Genomic DNA, 19943 nt, shown 5'->3' with positions numbered 1-19943 from the left:
TTCGCCTTACAAGCCCCTCGTCTCCACTCCCCCACTTGCTCCACGTTCACTCTCTCTCACTCTGTGTTTAAAGTGTTGGTCCGGCTAAGCCAAAAAACTAACTTACACCTAACTAAATGACAAAGTTTCGCCAGAACACCCAAAAACACACACATATGAAGTTGGCCAAGAGTGGTGTAAAACGGGGAAAAGGTGGGTAAAAGTGAGCTGAAGAGGGGCTAAAAAGAGCGAAAAGTTGGTTGGTTGGACTGCCGAGCGGTAATATAAGGTAAACATTTCTTTCTATGCATATGCGAGCAGCTTGAATAAGTGCATCTGTATGTGTCCTGGTTCTCGGGCTTGTGTGAGTGTACCACCACATGGACGGCAAAAGGCACGCGCTTCCCCCGCTCCACACAGTCACACTTACACTTACATTTTTTTTTTTTTTTTTTTGGAGAGAGTGGAAAGTCGCTGCGTACCGGACGTGTTTTATATTCGAGTGCGCGAAAACAAGTTTCCTACGTTGTGATCCGCGTGTGCGACATCTAAAATTGAAGAGAAGGGGTTGTAGCGACCCATAGTTGTGGAAGGATAAACATACCAGTGTGCGGAGGTCTTCCCTGGACCCCAGAATCCCTCTGGCTCCAGTAGCGTCGGCTCGGCACTGGGACGAAGGGGTGATACCCCCCTGCAGGTGAGTGAAAGCCCTTTTCACTCAATTTTCCGAATTGGGTGATTAGGTCTGCCATCTTCGTGGTCAGTTGACTGACCAGCTGCGCTGCAGAGTTACCAACTTTTGCGCAAGCGTTAGCCGAGCTGCCAACTCGCGGGGAAAGCTCTAAAGCAAGCTCTCCTCCGACCAAGTATAGCATATTTTTAGGCGACAGGTAGGAGTCAAAAGATTTAAAGGATGGCGAGCCGTGGCCCTGGCCCGGTTAGCATAACTAAGGAGACGACTCAGGGCAAGGCCAAAAGCGCAGCAGCTGAAGACTCTGCTGCGCCGGAAGCTGACCCATTTAGGAAGAGTAGCAAGATGGGGAGATCACCGACAAAGGTGCCAAAATCTCCACCCATCTTCTCGCCTGCAGTAGAGCAGGAACAGGCGGATACGGCGCATGCTGGAGGTCCCACAGAAGCGGGGGTCTTCCATTTCAGCGCAATTTCCGAGCAGGGACTGGCTCCGCTTATCGCCAATGGCGACATAGACGGAGTTGTTGGAGCGATCGGGGCGAAATTGTCCCAGCTTAACTGTATGATGTTAGGCAAGACGAGGGTGATGGTGACGATTCCTATGAAGGAACTCGTGCAGCAGGTCATCGCCCTCCAAAAGTCAGCAGTCAGGATTCTGGAGACGGCTCCAAAAAAATCCCAGTGAGCAAAAGCCCACTCCCAAAAGGTCACGTGAGAGCCCTAGAGCCGGTAAGCTCTCAGCGCCAAAAAGGCAGAAGGTGCCGCAACCTTGCGGTACAAGCAATAAGGTGGTGAAAGCCATAACCTACGCAAGTGCAGCGAAGCAAATTTCCGGCCCCCTTCCGCCGAGCCATGCGGACAAAGGCACGAAGGAGGGTGCGGAGAAATGGTCGACGGTTACCAAAAAACCGAAGAAGCAGCAGCCAAAAAAGCAGCAGCAGCATAGAAAACTCCCTCCACGCACAGACGCACTAGTCGTCAAGTGTGGCGAGGGCATGCAGTATGCCGACGTGTTAAAGTTGGTGAAAAACAACCCAACTTTACAGCAACACAAAGATTGCGTCAAAGGCATACGGATGACTGGTAGGGGGCGAGCTACTCATCAAAATGATGAAAACGGCCGACCCAGCCACATCCAAATTACAGAAGGCAATGCAGGAGACTCTGTCTGATAAGGCAGAGGTTAAAGAATTGAAGGAGCTAGTCCAGGTTGAGATTAGGGACATAGCAGAGTTCTCGTCGAAGGACGATATCATCCAGGCGGGTTTCGCCAACTATGAGGGCGACATCCCACCTGCGGCCATTCCTTCCCTAAGGAAGGCATACGGGGGCACACAAGTAGCCAGGTTGAGCATCCCGCCCGTTCTTGCGGAGAATATCCTAGCAGAAGGAAAAATCCGCATCGACTGGGCGCACTGTAGGGTCCGTAAGTCCGTTAAGCCAAAGCGATGCTATAAATGCCTCGCATTTGGTCACATGGCCTTGCACTGCCGTAGCAAGGTCGATTTGTCCAAAGCGTGCTTTAACTGCGGTGGGCTCGATCACGAGTCCAAAAGCTGCAGCAAAGAGGCACGCTGCCTACGATGCGCAAAAACCCATGGCGCAAACTGCAAGCACCACACGCTTAGCAGAAGCTGCCCAGCTTACCAGCAGGCTCTCAAAGCAAAGGGAAAATGAAAATTCTCCAATTGAATTTGAACCATTGCAGAGCGGCTCAGGACTTGCTTGCCCAAACAGTGCGAGCCTTAAAAATAGACCTGGCCATCTTGAGCGAGCCATACGCAAGTAAGCACGATGGGATTTGGTTTCAAAACTCCCAAGGTGGTGCAGCAATTTGGAGCTGCAGCCCGAGACCACTGCAGATCCAATGCCGGCATTCAGGCAGAGGTTTTGTCAGGGCGAAGGTGGGTAGCCTTACCATCTATTCGTGCTATATTGCACCCAGTGTCGACTCGCAGACATTTGGCAGCATTGTTGACGACATTCTGGAGGACGCCAGAGGACGACACCCCATCATCATTGCCGGCGATTTCAACGCCTGGGCAACGGAGTGGGGCAGTCGCCTCACAAACCATAGAGGCCACATATTGTTGGACGCTATTGCCCGGTCAGGCCTCACTCTGGCTAACACAGGGTCAGCCAACACATTCGAGAAGGCGGGAATGGGTTCAGTGATCGACATCACGTTTATGAGCCCAACCTTAACCAGGACGTCAGCATGGCAAGTCTCAGAGATATATACCGGAAGCGACCACCGGGCCATCACCATGGAAATAAGAGACGGGCGATATAAACGCAAAAACATCAATGCGTCCACTGGGTTCCGAGATTCTACCCTCGACCCGCAAGCCCTGATCTTAATGGCGGAAGATCTCGTGTATGACGAGCGTAAGAACGCCAACGAAAATGCTGTATGCATTAAAAAAGCAACCTGGTCAGCATGCGCAGCTTCCATGGAAAGGAGACGTGCTGGCGGAAATGGGTGTCCCCCGGTGTATTGGTGGACCGATGCCATAGCGGAGGCGCGCAGGAAGTGCCACCAGGCACGAAGGCAATATATGCGCTCTCGAGGTAGGCCGAACTTCGCCTCACTCCAACGCCTCTACAAATCCTTGCGGACGGCTCTCAAAAGGAGATCTCCGCGAGCAAGAAACAATGCTTCGCTAAACTATGCGATGACGCAGACACACGTCCCTGGGGCACAGCGTACAAGCTGGTAATGGGGAAGTTGGCGGCCTTCAGCCAGCCCACCCCAACATGTCCTGAGCAGCTCAGCAACATAGTGGCGCACCTCTTCCCGCCGAGTGTAGTACTGCAGCCACAGCAAGAGCCCTCCCCGCTTCAAAGTGAGATTTTTCCCACGTTCACAAATGCTGCGGAAGTCTTGGCTGAAGTTAGGAGAATCAAAGTCGAAAAGGCCCCTGGCCCAGATATGATCCCTAACAAGGCATTAAAGATAATAATGACGGAGAGATTGGAGATCTTCGTAAAGCTCTTCAATGCCTGTTTCGCACAGAGAACGTTCCCTGAAGCCTGGAAAATGCAGAGATTGGTACTATTACCCAAGGGCAGTCAAAATGACAACCTTGCGGCCTATAGGCCACTCTGCATGCTCGACACTGTGGCAAAGGTATACGAGAGGCTAATCTGCAACCGCATCGAAGTTGCACTGTCCGAGGGTCCGGGCTTATCCCACAATCAATTTGGTTTCAGGAAGAAGCGATCCACAGTGGACGCGATCGGGCTGGTACACAAACTGGCCTCTGAGGCAATCCAGGGAGCACGTTGGCGAGGCGGTAGCAAAAAATACTGCCTTGTGACTACCCTGGACGTAAAGAACGCATTTAATACTGCCAACTGGGTGCGGATACTCTCAGCCCTGAGACGTTTACAGGTCCCCAGCTATCTGGTGGACATAGTCTCAGAGTATCTTAGCAACAGACAGCTTCTATATGATACTGAGGAGGGCCGTCGAAGCTATGCAGTTTCAGCAGGAGTTCCCCAGGGCTCGGTGCTGGGCCCTACCCTCTGGAACTGCATGTACGATGGAATACTGAACCTACAGCTCCCTGAAGGAGCTACGATCATTGGCTTCGCAGACGATATTGCTGTCGTCGCAGTAGCGAAGCACCTAAATGAAGCCGAAGCAGTAACTAATGCGTCTATCGAGCAAGCTTCCCACTGGCTATGTGCTAATGGCCTGAAGCTCGCCGAGCACAAGACGGAAGCCGTCTTGATCAGCAGCAGGAAGGCAGTAGAAACCGCCCAAATAATAGTGGGTAGGACAATTATACGGTCCAAGCCCTTCATTAGGTATCTTGGCGTAATGCTGGACCACCGGCTTACGTACAAATTCCATTTAGAGGTGACGGGCAACAAAGCGGCCAAAGTTGCCACGTCTTTAGCTAGAATGTTAGGGAATGTTAACGGGCCAAAACAGCAGAGCAGGCGCCTTCTGGCAAATGTGGTGAAATCCACAATCATGTATGCGGCACCGATCTGGGCTCCGGCCATGACCTCGCCCACATATAGTCGCTCATGCAGGGCGGCATACAGACGCGCCGCACTCCGAGTTATATGTGGCTTTCGGACCATTTCGGAGGAAAGCGCGTTATTGCTAGCCGCCACGACGCCCCTAGACCTGCTCGCAAAGCAGGCGCAGGAGCTGGCCGGCGAATTTGCATCGATCGAGGAGAGTAGAGCCCGCGTGGTCTCAGCGTGGCAAAACCGGTGGAGTGGAAGCACAAAGGGTAGGTGGACGTACAAGCTACTGCCAGATGTGAAGCGTTGGGTTGAAAGAAAGCACGGACAGGTTGACTTCTACATGACGCAACTGTTGACAGGACATGGGTGCTTTAAATCCTATCTTCATAGGTTTGGGCACGAGACGGACCCGTTCTGCACACAGTGTACTGGGGCAATCGAAGACGCAGAACATGTTTTCTTTTTATGTCCGAAATTTGAAGCTATAAGGCATGAGCTCAGCCTAGCAATTGGGAAGCCGTTCACGGTCTCTGACCTGATGGATACGCTACTGGGCTCACAAAACAATTGGGATGCCGTCAGCAAAATGACAGTCTTTGTCATGAAATCCATGCGTCGCGCTGAACGTCAGCGCAACCGTCGTCTAACCTAGTTTAATTACTAGTTGCGGCTTTTCAGGCCATCTCCCCCCTCGCGAAGTAATACCCAAGGTTAACCCCTGCGGTTGTACCGTGAGAAGGGAAACGGAGAGTAGGTTCGGGGTTTTACTGGGTGAAAGACCCAGACTTCGGCTCTTCAAGCTTTACCACCTACTATAAAAAAAAAAAAAAAAAAAAAAACACTTACATTTTTCTACCACTACCGCACACTGGACCAGAAAATTCGTTTTAAGCCCAAAAATAACCCCAAAAATGCCAAAAGCTAATAATCTTTCGAAATACTTTTTCAATTTATATTTAAATTTAAATTTTGACAATTCAAAATATTTTTATATATTATTAAGAGTAAAAAATACTAAACCAAATAACTTAAAGACGTGAAAATTTAACTTTGGTGTTGGAAAGGAAAAACGCTTGAAATTGACAACTTTCAAGACATGCGGCGCCAAAGTAAAATATTTGGTTGATCAAGAATGAAAATATATATATACTCTATTTAATGACATATTTACATATTCGCGGGTGACAGAATATTACATTTTTAGTGTAAAGGACCACATTTATATGCTGCCTGAAAAGTATGCTATAGTAATTTGTTGTTTGTTTTTTTTTTAATACTGAATAAATTTTTATTGTTTGTACTTAAGTTGTATAATATTGTTGTGTAAAATATTACATAACAAATATGCAAAAAAAAAATAACAAAAACCTCTCAATCTTAGGTTTTTAATGGACCCAAAAATTTTCTTCTAAAAAAATAGCTTTTTAGGGCAAAAAGGGGTTTTTTGGCCCAGTGCAAGGCGAACAAAATACACGTAAAATTAAACACGAGTGATAGTTTTAAATATTTGCTTTTACAAAGCCTTATATAACTTAATTTATATTCCACTAATTTTAAATATCATTAACACAACTATCTAAAAAACCTAAAACTTGATACAAATATAAAAAAGTTTCGTATTTTATGAAGTACATTTAAGAAGTTGACTTATAATATAAAACTTAAGCTTAATCCAGCTGGGTGAATCGAATTTGGAGCTGTAGAGTCGTTTGCTATTTTCATCGAGTAAGTGAGAAAAGTTCATTATTTTCGGTTCGCAATTGCGGGTAGTCTGAACACCTCGTTATAATATTTTCAGATTTGTTAGTGTACTGCTTGCTGGAGTTCTGAATGCTGGAGTTCTGAATGCTGGAGCTCCTCCTCATATTTTCTGGTGGATACTACATTTGCCACTACTTTAACCGCATAAGCGAATGCTCAGAGCGGCAGTGCACATGCACGGGTATATCTGTATGTGTGTGTACTGTGGGGTTGGCCGCACACGGACGTGGCAGTTACCGTTACCATTACCGCTGCCACTGTTACTGTTACTTTTACTGTTGCTGTTGCTTGTTTGGTGTCAGCTAACCGGATGGCCATGTTTTGGTTTTTTGTTATTTGCTTACACACAAACACCCGCACACATGCAAAACCCACACACAAGCCCACGCACACACACACACACACACACACACATAGATGCGCATGAATGTAAGAGGCATTTTTACACATTTACAAGTTGCCACTTTATATTGCATAATATTACCAGTCTCCACATGTTCCACCTGACTTTTTTGCGGATCTGCTCGCTCCTTTTTTGTGTGTGTCATGTAATTCAATAATTACGCTCTTGACATCATATTCGTGTGGCTTTTCCGACTGCTGTGTGTGTGTGTGTGTGCGTGAGCGGCTTGAGAGTTGTGGCTGGAAAAGTCACACGCCGCTTAACAATTAACCCACCGCCCTTTGTCACGCCCACTTTGCAAATACACACACACACACAAGCACGTGACGTTGTGGTTGAGCAGAAAAAGAAGGTGAGAGAGAGCAAAAGCGAAAGAAAGTGGAGCGAAAGTGCGGCAACTCATATTTGGCGACAGTTACGCAATTTACGTAGAAATTAAATTGGGGTTTCAAATTAAAGTTTGTCGACAGAAAAAGGCCTTGAGTTATACGATTCCAAATTGGCACAGCAAGAAGACTTTTGGTAGTTTTTACCCAGATGGTTTTAAAAGTGAGAGAGTCTGCTTAAAAATGGACTAACTAGTCTGTAGTCTATATAAATTCTTTCTAATCAAGAACATATATACAAGAGTATATGTAATCGTATATGTTGGGGAATGTTACCTTGATTAACAATTTATTCAAAAGTAGAAACTTATAATACAATGCATTACTTGTTTTTCAAAGTTCATTTAATAGTTTTGCTTCATTCTCAAAAGCAGTCAATGACTTCAGCATACGGTTGTCCATTTATCGCCAACCATCCTGTATGAATCCGTCTTCATAGTTGACAACCCAGAGATTTTCCCCAGTTCCTTGTGACAGGAACATCATATTCTGGTGGGAAGGAGCAACGATTAGCAGTTCAAGTATTTTGCCGCCTGCCACGCCCACCAAAACGGGCGATAAGCGAGAAGGGCGTCACCTGACGGAGCACTCGGAGCATCCAGCTTGTATCCGACTTAGCGAAGGGTGGCAAATGGAGAGTCGGGGTTGGGGGAGGGGGAAATTGTAGGTGGAAGTGGGAGGGTGTGGCTGGAGTGTGCCTGATGGAAAGACGCCTGTAAAGCAACAGAAAATCGATTAACACGACTTTAATGGGGCCTTTTTGCTTGCCAACAGTGTTGCCGATCCAGATTCTTTTAGTCGAATGTAGCAAAACAAGAATTTATAATTTATTCAAAATAAAAGGAAAATATTAATTGGAAACAAGCTATCTGGACTCTTGGTCACTTATCTTTTATTTGCTCCTAATCACACTATCTTGTGTTTTATTCATGCAAGTACTAAAAGTATTAAATAAATAGCAAATATTTAAAGATTAGCTTTTTGCTTTAATACACTTTTTATTGGTTAACCTTCATTAAGCGCATTAAATATTATTAAATGTAGTATAACTATGATATATATGTATTTCAGAGAATTCGATTATGTAAAAACTAAGAACCAAATGCAACAATTACGCACACAATGTAACCTGTTTATTCATTTATTTTTATTTTTCGATATATGTATTGAAAACACAACAAATTCACAACTGCTATGTTTATTTATCGTACATATAAACAAAACATGTAAGCATGCTTGGCTTTTTTCTATGTTTGAAATGGCTTTTTTGCAACGCGATGCTGCCAGCATTGCGAATAAGCGAAAAAAGGCGGGGAGGCTGCAAACTTTTCCAGGCTAAAGAGACATATCCGTACCCGTATCTTCCGCACTTACGGTGTAAATACGCTAACATCTGGGGCCCAGACTTCGTAGGCCTCTTGAATCGCGAGTCGCGAATCGTGAGCGACTTTGGCGGCATTAATTGTGACAGATTTGCGCAATCATCCCCCAATCGCCGTCACTTTAAATTGCGAACTTAAAGTCATAAATGGGATATTAATGCGTTTAAATTTCAGACTGTGGGGTAGATTGTAATTGACTGGGAATTTCGTCCACCATCTGCAACGTGGCCGCAGTTGTCGGATAAACACGATTTAATTGATTTGAACTTTAAATGACCCAAAAATGTGTAATAAGCCTGTCAATCCATCCCACCAGGGAAAAATTGCCTAATTAAATTTCTACATTAAATGTGGTCTCCTTTAAATGGAGAGGAGGTTTCAATTCCTCCGTTTTTACCTGGAACTAAACAAAATATCTAAGTAAGATCGGCTAACCTCTAAATGAATGTGGTGTGTACATTTTAATTTCTATTCTTTTAACAATATAAAATTACTCTAAGACCAATAGCCAGTAACTCATTTAGCTGACATCGAAAAAAGTAATTAATAGTTAATTCGACAGAACTGGAAAATTACTTTATAGAAGACTTTATCGGTGACTTTTTAAGGATAGGAAATAGTTCTCATTTAAGTTCTTTCTGCAGGGGTATATAGCTTCCTGCCTTGTTTTACCTTAGTTCGATGGGATGCAGTAAAAAGCGAAGACCAATTTGAATTTTAGCATACTATTGTTTTTAATGTATGGTCTGTTTTATTGGGGGTTATTCCTATCGAGGTTTGTTAAGTCCTTGAGCAAGTTCACAACGAATATAACTTGCCAACCAGAAAAATGGGATCAATACCCTTTCTGCTTACATGCGAATATATTTTTACAGTGATTATAAATTAGTATAAATTAGTAAAAAGTATAAACAGTTTTTCCCATATATTTACCACGTTCTTGTTTAACCTTAACATTAACAAGGACTTACCATAAAATTAAAAACGGTACTGAGTTCCTGGTTAGAAGAGGTTTTGCCAAAAACAATATTAACAGAAAAAGTAGAATAAATTAAGTGAACGGCAGAGTAGCTTTGATTGATCAATTAAATTGCCAACAGTTATCCGGCGATTCGAAAACGCCACAACAATAATGTTTGTAAATCTAATTTTCCAACAATTCCACAATCATACAGCAGAAGTCCCACGCACACTCGATGGTCTAATTGAAAATGCAAATTACTTCCAAACACGAACTAAAAATAATAATTAAAAAAATACGAACCAAACGAAAGTGGAAGCGGGAAATTAAACTATCGATTGCGGAAACACAAAACTGGAAATGCTTTTTGAATTATGGTTTGGCGCAGTTTTCAATAAAGTATGATACAAACAATTATGACAACCTATTTCCGAAGGCAATAAATTCGAAAATGAAACTGAAAGCGAGAAAATATTTGCATTATTTATGTTTTAATATTAACTTATTCTTGCAAATATCCTTTCAACTGAATTCTTAAATTGTTTCCTAAAATTCGAACACATTGAAGAAAGCATATTGTGTTTAACTATGTTAAAAAGTAAAAAAAAACAATCGATTACTTAAGTCGAAAATCAGAATGTGGCTAGAATATTCAACAGACATAAGCCCAAAAAATGTTTCTGAGCGTTTTGTTTATTTGCGAATGGATATACGAACATATGTACCCTAATTCTGGTTTCGGTCCAATTTTAGTTTTGCTTTTTGACAAATTGCCATGTGTGTGGTGGGTGGTTGCGAAATTGTGGGGTTCCTGCAGCTTTATTATTCATTACCATTGCAAAACGTTTACAAAGCATGCACTCAAATACCAACTGAATTTGAATAGTGCAAAGAACGTAAAGAGGCATTACAATTTTCGAAAAATGAGTCTAAATATCAGTGAATAATTAAGAGCAATTAGACAATTTGAATATCTGAGAATGAATTTCAATCGCTTAGTAGCAATACAAGAAAAGTGTTTGTTAGTAATGCTTGTAACTACAATTACATTTAAATAGTTTCTGAAATATTTATTTTGCTTTGACATGGAAAACATTTGCTGTGCAGAATAGTGTTCCCCAAAAATTCGTAATCAAACCTAATTAACAATTGATCCTTTTAGGAAGTCTAATTTATAGGCTGTGTCACAATTCGAACCCAGTCGACTGCAGTAAAAAATGCAAATAGCAAAGCTTTGCGAATGCCAAAGCGAACTATTTATGCAGCATTGATTTGACAACAACGCAGCCCAACAACCATTTCCGGACACGAACGAATTACCCCAACTACGAACTTTGCACTCCTGCAACAAAAACCACAAAGGAGGATCAAGTTTGTCTGCTAATGACAGGACATTCGTGCTAGCGCCGTTCAAATTAAATTAAACAAGGCACGCAAACCTATATTAGTATTTTCCTGGCAAAATAGTGCATATTTACTACAAATTCTGCCCAATAATACATGCCGAATCAACGAGATATTTAAATAATTAGCCAATGTATAGTCTCAAATTTAACGCACTGACTTATTCAAACAATTTAAAATGATACTAAATCTAGTCACAAATTTAATCCAGTAAACTAAATTTATTTCTGCAAAATCAGGACTTAAGCAGACGGACCCAGAGATTCATTGTTTAACTCTTTAATAAATGGCGAAATAAGTATTATATTTATATATTTAGCACTATGTATAAGTTTAGCTAAAAAAGAACAAAAACACATGAAGTATTGATATGGTATTTTTATGTTTAACATTAAGTTGGCTTATGCGAACACGGCTTTAAAACAAAATCAAAATACATGAAAAGTCAGAAAATACAATATTTTACATGGCACAATGTAAACTTACCTACAAAATACGAGTATATTAGTAACATATATATATCCACTTGTCAGAAAAATAAATTTGAAAAATTTTTAAATATTAATACGCCGTTGTAAAAGTCACCAAAAGAACTAAGCTATTGACAAAACTGAAAAACTAAAACTGTTAACGTTTTTAAAAAAGGCAAACATGGAAAGTCCAAATGAAAAACAACACGATAATACATGATAACAGTGTTTCTAAAAAAATTTAATTTTTTCCAAAAAAAAATTTAATTTTTTCCAAAAAAAAATTTAATTTTTTCCAAAAAAAAATTTAATTTTTTCCAAAAAAAAATTAATTCTTTATAGGCTACTTCCCACGACTTTAAATCGAGCTCCTATATTCATTTTTAGTATTTTAGAATGAAAATGAAAGAACATAGTTTTTAGGTTGCAGGTTATCCAGAGTTTTCAAAAAATATTACAGATAAGCCTTTTTGGTGACAACTCTTTTATCAACTCCACAACCAATATAATCGAGCTATGATTATTAGATTCGATTTTTTCCTGTCAAAGCTGACAATTACAATCTTCAGCTTTTCGGTTCAAGGTGGTGTGATTTTCAGGGAATCCGAACTTTTTTCCTTAACTTTCGGCGATTTTGTAAGCTAGAGTCATGGCCCCAAAGAAGCGCATTTCGAGAATCCCCTCGAGCAGTGCCACTCCGGCTGGCACCCAAGCTGCTGACCCAACCACTGATCAGCCGAAGCGACAAAAGCTAGAGGAAAAAGAGCAGGACCAGGAGAAGGACCAGGAGCCGATCCAAAAGCAAGAAAAAGAGCAGAACGAGGAGAAGGAGCAGGTCGAGGTCAAGGCGACAGGTGATCCGCCGGAAGTCCTCGAGAAGCCCGAGAAGTCCTGCCAGTCGGAGGGCGGCGGAGCGGTCACTTCGAAGTCCGGGGAGCCGCAGATGAGCTTCCTGAAGTACTTGGAGACGAACAGGCGCGAGGAGGCCCACCACTGGGACCGGAAGCGCTTGGTCACGCTGATGGAGCACATCAACAAGGATCCACCGCCACCCTGGCAGCTGGCCTCCCAGATGTGGCTGGAGGTGGACCGTCTGGAGAGACGCATCGACTCCTACGAGCGGAGGTCCAAGGAACTGAAAGCGGATATGGGGCAGGAGAAGGATGAGAATGAGAATGAGGAAAAGGAGAAGGGGAAGGCGCAGGACGACGGAAAAGGGCAAGCCCCGCAATCAGCGGAGCTCCAGTAGATCGGCACTACACTTCACCATTTGAGACTGCTGCAAAAAATACACATACGTACGAGCACTTTCACTTTAATATCATCAAATTTGACAAGTGTTTCCCAACACTTTTCAATCCAAATGACATTTCACTTGTTTCCCAACACTCTTGTTTATATGTACATATATTTAATATATAAATATATAACATCTCCTACATTCAAATAATTTGTTTTCATAACTATATAGTAGTCGTATCGCAGCACTTCCAACCCACACACATACAAGCTGGTTTTGCTCAAAGAATTTGTTGTACAATTTTTATTAGGACCTTTTTAAAATGCTGACTAAACTAAAAGAAATTTTACTATTTCTTATAAACCTAAGTTTTACTCAGCCTCCACTTATTGAATTATTATAAGTCGAAATACGTGTAAAAATTTTTTTAGAAAAAACAGTTTTCAGCTCTAACCACCAGAATATATTATATTATATATCAGAAGTTTGCATCACAATGAAGAGGCGTTTCCAAACCTATATACATTATTGATCAAAAAATTTTAAAAAATTGGACCAAAGTCCCAAAAACATCTAATGTGTAAGGTGCTTTATGGTTTTGCTCTTGAGAGGCATTATCACAATTGTAAGAACGATTTAGAGATTGAAATCATTAATTCAAGATGCCCGTCACTATACTTCTTTTTTGTGGGGAATGCATCATGATGCCACTATAAGAACCGATTTATGAAGCTGTCCGATGTCTGGCTTTGTTCCGGGTAGCCATAAGATTCAGATTCTGACTTTTAATTGCGATTCAAGTGGTGTGAACCGCTTGTTACCATATGAATGCCTCGAATCGCGGCGATGACAGCCACTCACATGGGTCCTTGGTCCTTGGTCCTTGATTCTTGGACCTGCTGGCTGCTGAGTGCTGGTTGCTGGGTCGTTGGTCCTGCTGCTTAATCAGTCGACTGCCAACTGAGCCACGCCCCCTCACAACACCCACCCCGCGCCCCCCACTCGCACACCCACTTTTGCACCAACAAGCACATCTTGGTGGGCTTTTGGCCGTGCGTGTGTCTTTGTGCATATTTAAGCAGCGTTTGCTGGGCGTGGCGAAGGATGCCAAGGATGTGAAGGATACAGAGGAAGCAGGCGGTTCAGGGGATGCAAGGGATGCGAGGGATGCCGGGATGCAATCGCTTCTCCATGTCAGTTTGCCTGCATTTGACGAATTTTCACGCGTCACGCATTTGCAGTGACCTCAAGGCTCAAAGGCTTCCTGCTCGGCCCAGTCGCCAGTTTTGCCTTGTCTTTCAGACAGTTTACACGGCGAACGTTTAACGTTGGAAACAGGACTGCACTCCAAAAAGGCCAACACAAATAAAATGACTTTGTTTGCTTAGATAGAAGGAGGAAAAGTGCATACCTTTTAGGTAAAAAACAATGGAAACCTTTTAAACTTTGGTCTACAAATTATGGAGAGTTTTACATTTTTTCTGTAAAATAATGGTACATATAAAATTAGCACTCTAAGATGCAACTATTAGATTTCTATAAAAACTGGTTAATGAATTTAAGCACCATTACCCAAGAACAATTAGGTTGTCCAATAGGAAAAGGGACATTTTCGGTTTTATAAATATAAAAAAGAATAATATTTTCTAGCAGCCTAATAACAACGCATAAACGTCTCACGACCAAGTGTGCGAAATGATACGAGTTGAGGACCAAAACCAAAACCGTGTTGTCCTTGTTGTTCGGGGACCTCCAGCTCGGACTGCCTGGTGTTTATTCAGTGGGTCCGGGGTGGTAATCGGGGGAGTTGGATGGGCGGCCAGCGTAGACGTCTTAGTTGGATCTATCAACTCCATTGGCCTCGTCATTTGGTGGCAGGCGTCGGCTCGCATGTACTTATGTCCACATCTGCCCATATTTGCATGCCCTCGGGTGTCTGCGCTTTTCGCGCTTTACCCCCGATCTGCCCACTTTTTGGGCATAGTACCAGAACTTTAGAAACCATCAAGTATCATCTAACTATATTGAAATAAAGTACTTTAAATTGCTATTCAGACGGATGAGATCAATCCTTACGTTCCGATTGGCATGACGATTTTGTATAGCCACTACATATTTTATTATTAAATATATGTTAAACTTCAGCCAACTATCAACCAATCTATAAGATATAATTTATTTAAAAAAAAATTATACTATTGGATTTGCACAACTCCGTTATTTCTAGGTAATTTTGTTACTCGACAATTTAAAAATTTCAGATCCAAATTTAAAATATTACAAAAGTTACAGGCCCTTACTTGGAGCACATGTCGAGCACCGGCCATTGGAAGCAAAAACTTTAAACGCGTTTATCTCGGAACCACGTTTTCGGACCTTACGGAAGTAATTGAAGGCGTTGGGGTTAACTAATCGTCATCAATTTTTTTTAAGTGTTCCTTATTGTTTCCTTTAACTAATGAACTAGGATTATCCAAAAATATTGAAAACTGTTTAATTAAGAAAATAATTAGTGAGAAAAAAAGCGCGAAAATCGAATTTTTTTCAAAAGCTAATAACTTTTGCAATTTTCATTTTTTTTTTCTGATCCTAGTTCATTTTATGCACCTTTTTTGCCGAAAAGTTGCAACTGAGTAACGCCCCCTCCCGCCCCTTTTTTGATTTTTCAATTTTGAAATTTTTTTCGCAAAATAAATATGTTTTCAAATAAAGTTACAAATTTCAGATTTTTATCTTAAACGTTTTCTCAAAACAATTTTTTTTTAAAATGTCAATTTTTCGGCCCTACAAGGTGAGAACCTGCCTTAAAACATTAAACTAAATAAAAACTTTAAAAAAACTTCAAGTTTTTTGGATTTACCAATTTAATATAAAATAATAAAGTGTTTTCAAAATTTTTAACCTATTTTTCAACAAACTTTACATTATGATTTTTGCAGTAAAAATAAGAAAGGAAGCTTTTTTCTATTGTTTCTTATCGTTAATTAATCCTTACACAATCAGCGATAAAGTGTTATAGCGACTTTCAAGGGACCGACGATTTTTCGTCGTTATACCCGGAAGACGCACTAAGCAGAAGGATTTAAGTGTAAAAGTCTGTCTGGGGACCAATCAAGCCATCGAGTTTTCGTCGCAATACCCGGACGGACACTATAAGCGGAGTCGTTATAACAGGATTCTGCTGTACAGTAGAATCCGCTTATAGCGACTTTCAAGGGACCGACGATTTTTCGTCGTTATACCCGGAGGACGCACTAAGCAGAAGGATTTAGGTGTATAAGTCTGTCTGGGGACCAATCAAGCCATCGAGTTTTCGTCGCAATACCCGGACGGACACTATAAGCGGAGTCGTTATAACAGGATTCTACTGTATATAGTTTATCTCCATTTCGAATTTTTCATAAGTTTTTTTATTTCTAGAAATGATTTTTTTTATTTTCCATTATCGGAACCAATTGCTTAATATCAAGCAAAATGCTTGAATGTCTAATCACATAGAAGCCCATTCGCTCTTTTTCTTTTACTGGTTAATATTATTATTATAAAAAAACTCTTTATCCAAAGATCATGCTCGAATGATAAAAAAAACTACGATGTAATATTTTGTCCATAAATTTTATATAGATTTTTTAATATATGATGTAGTCTGATTTCCTAAAATGTCTTTATTAATTCAAATGTAGTTAAAAAAACTTATTGCTATACAAATAAATACTGAAACCCCCTTTAAATTTGCAGTGGTTTTTTATAGATTTAACTAATTTTTGCCGTACAATTTGTATTTATTTTATACAGCATTTTCGCTAGTGTTAGAGAGAGTAACTTTCTAATTTATGAGATTGTTCAAAATTAATTTCAAAAGCGATACCTACTTGAGTGTATTTTATAATTGAAACAACATTTTAATGTTAAACTAAAGGCAACGCACTTATCTATTAATGGCAACGATAATGGGGCGGGGGGGGTGCCAGTCTGGATCACACTTCAAACAGTGGAAACTGGAGTCCGGTGCAAAGGGGATAAGGGGTAAGGGGTAATGGGGGCGGTTGGCAGCTCACCGAGTGGCACCTCTAGGCATTAATGGCAGTGCATCCAGATACAAACAGCTGGCGGTCAAGTGAAACCCGAGACGCAGGCCTCCAAGGATGATAGCTACACATCTGAATTAACCTTTGGCCGACCGATTAACCACTCAACTTGAAGTGGATGGAGAACACAGCAATTTTAAGGTATTTCTGGGTTACAATTTACACTCACTAACCAACACTAATCTTCAGAGCTTCAACGGTGCAACTCGCTGGATTTTATAAAATTGCATATTATGTTAAGTAAAAATATTTTTAAGATCCATAACTGACAATAACAATAAAAAACAAGAAAGGAAGCTAGCTTCGGCAAGCCGAAGCTGATATACCCTTGCAGTCATCAAATATTTCGAACAGAATACACAAAGGCTAAACAACAGCGAAGCTATGACGACTTTTCTATTTATTTTCCATATTTTTGACTATTGTTCATATGGCAGCTATATGATATAGTCGTCTGATTTTGATGAAATTTTATTTGTTATTCAAGAGTCGTTAGAAAACTCTATATTCCAAAAATCATCATCATCACAACAATGTTATCATTTTATTTCCGTTAATTCTATATAGATTTTTCAATCTTTCCTATGGCAGCTATATTATATAGTTGTCCGATTTTTATGAAATTTTTTTTATAAATCAAGGTTAAAAAATTTTAATACTCAAAAAATCATAGTCGTGTGATGAAAAACAATGACGTTATCAATTAATTTCCATTAACTCTATATATACATTTTGATCTCTCCTATGGCAGCTATATGATAGAGTTATCCGATTTTGATCAAACTTAATCCGAAATTCAATAACAGTTAGAAAACGCCATCTGGAAGAAATCAAGACGATCTGATCAAAAACAACGGCGTGAGAATTTTTTATTTCATTCTCTCGTATGGGAGCTATCCGATATAGTCGGCCGATCCGGCCCGTTCTGACTTATATACTGCGTGAAATAACTACACACCTTTTGGTAAAGTTTCAGCAAGATAGCTTTAAAACTGAGAGACTAGTTTGAAGAGAAACGGACAGGCAGACAGACGGACAAACGTACATACATACGTATTTGGATTCTGATCGTAATGCTGATCAAGAATATCAGGCAGGCTCCGGTTTTCACTTTCACAAGATTCTCTCGTTTTCGTTTTCAAAAACGAGAATTGGTGCTCCCGTTTTCACTTTCACAGGATTTTTTCGTTTTTAAAAACGGGCAAGTTTTTTTTGTCGAAATGAAAAGTGAATGCCTTTTTCTACATCAAATCGGTTCTTAATGCAAAAGGAAAAAATAGTTGACTCCTTGGTCTATTGATGTTCATTTCACACCATCAGTAGACTAATTCGTATTTATTTTTTAAATAATTTTTTCTGCATGACCCCCAGCATGATTTCATAAATAAAATATTTGCCGTCGGCAACAGCAAATTTCGTTTTGCTAAGGGGCCGATAAATCTATTGCCAAAAGTTATCGTCAATGCTGCCGTACTTGTAGTGGAACGAAACAACACTTAAAAATACTTATTAAATGTAAACGAAGAAAAAAATATTTATAAAGAAAAGTTAAATAAGCTTTTTATAAATAAATATGATTAATTTCGTTTCTTAAATGACAAAAGTGCAGTAAAAAAGTTGTTGAGAATAATGGAGTGAAAACTGCAAAAAAGGTGGCAGCCCCTTATTGTAAAAAACACAAATATTTTGTGTATTTATTTTGTGTATTTAAAACTAAATGCAAAGCTATTGTTTTCAGGGGGAAGCATAAGTCAACGCTCCAGGATGAAATCATACTGTGTTTTCTGAAAGACAAGCCAGATATTGCCCGAGGGTTTGTCTACCATTCCGATAACGAAACGATGACAAAAAATTTGTGTAAAACGTGATGATATTTGAGTAGTCAAGAAACTGCAAAAGCCACTCAATTGTCGAGTCATCAGGAGGGAAGGCCTCAGAAAATAATACCAGAAACCTAATGATTATCAAAAAATTGGTTGTGGTATTGACTTAAGAGTTGTCATTAAAAACCACTTCTCTAAAATTCTTAAATCACTAGTTGTCACAAATATAAAAAGTGATTGTGCACCTCGTTAGAAAGGGTATTTTTTAATATTAATAGCTCCCAATTTTAACTTTTCAATTTTATTTTTCTAATCCAAGCAAATAGGCTATTCTGCAATTATTAAAGGATTATAAAATAAGAAAGAAAGTACTTGCGACCTCAAAAAGAATTTATGTATATTCTTAAGCAGAGCATTTGACCATTCTTTCTCTTCTTACCTTTATAGACCTTTTTTATTAAATTAAATTTTTTTGCCTTGTTAACCCCAGTATGGATACGCCTACAGACAACAATATTCTGTGGCATCCACAGTTTTTATAATGTAGCGATTTTGATTCATGATTGGGTTTCTAATGATAAAAACGCACAAGCTTCGTTTGAATGAATGTCTAATCTTGGAAACTTTAAGAGTTCGAATATTGGGATTAGGCATCCGATTTTAGAATTAGAGTTACCGTCTTTATTTTTTTAGGTAAGCTTTTGGTGACAACTCTATATGCAATATACTAAATTTATAGTTTTGGTATTATTTGCTGAGGACTAGAGTCTCCTGTCAAACGTCAAAAAATTATAAGCGTCCGCTTTGTGATTGCAGCTGGTGCCATTTTCTGGTGATCGGAGTTTTTTCTAATTTTGTACCATTTTGTCAGGCATGAAGCGCAGTTCAGGATTTCCCCTCAAGCCGAGTGGCACCCAAACTGATAAACCGACCTCTTCCCGGCCGAAGCGCCATAAGTCAGGGGACCAAGAGCAGAACCAGGAGCAGGTCCGAAAGCAGGTCAAGAAACCGTTTCAGGAGCAGGAAGAAGAGCAGATCCAAAAGGAGGATCAAGAGCAGAAGCAGGAACCGGACTCTGAGCAGGACCAGAAGCTGAAACAAAAGCAGGACCTAGTCAAGGAGCAGAAGCAGGATCAGGAGAAAGCTCGCGTCAAGGAGAAAGCTAAGCCGCAGGCAGTCGCCCTGGTGGAGAAGTCCTGCCAGACGTGTGGTGTGTTCCCCTCAATGAGCCACCTGAAGTTCTTGGACAGCAAGCGACGAAAAACCTATTAAAAATCGATTCCATTTATTTTGGCTAAGAGGCTCAACATTTCACTGTATCAAAAATGTTATTTCTCCCGAATTGACCCACCATTTTGCCAAATATATG

The 19943-nt window shown here is 40.7% G+C and overlaps 2 protein-coding genes and 1 long non-coding RNA gene across 3 annotated transcripts; 2 read left to right on the top strand and 1 right to left on the bottom strand.

The window, feature by feature from the left end:
* Nucleotides 1-458: 458 nt before the first annotated feature.
* LOC108101434 lies at nt 459-671 on the bottom strand. The gene is made up of 2 exons (XR_001772088.2): nt 584-671; nt 459-527 (listed from the first exon to the last, which is right to left on the bottom strand). It is a non-coding gene; the product is annotated as an uncharacterized LOC108101434 (long non-coding RNA).
* Nucleotides 672-12072: 11401 nt separating this feature from the next.
* On the top strand, nt 12073-12672 carry LOC108100914 (PH domain-containing protein DDB_G0287875). Its single transcript, XM_017205028.2, has one exon. The coding sequence runs from the start codon at nt 12073-12075 to the stop codon at nt 12670-12672; it is 600 nt and encodes a 199-aa protein (XP_017060517.2).
* Nucleotides 12673-19447: 6775 nt separating this feature from the next.
* LOC108100913 (ataxin-8-like) lies at nt 19448-19846 on the top strand. Its single transcript, XM_017205027.1, has one exon. The coding sequence runs from the start codon at nt 19448-19450 to the stop codon at nt 19844-19846; it is 399 nt and encodes a 132-aa protein (XP_017060516.1).
* Nucleotides 19847-19943: the final 97 nt, after the last annotated feature.

Source organism: Drosophila ficusphila, unplaced genomic scaffold, assembly GCF_018152265.1.
Source record: "Drosophila ficusphila isolate 14025-0441.05 unplaced genomic scaffold, ASM1815226v1 contig_197, whole genome shotgun sequence".
Classification (NCBI taxonomy): Eukaryota; Metazoa; Arthropoda; class Insecta; order Diptera; family Drosophilidae; genus Drosophila; species Drosophila ficusphila.
This window is presented reverse-complemented; position numbering and strand designations above follow the sequence as displayed.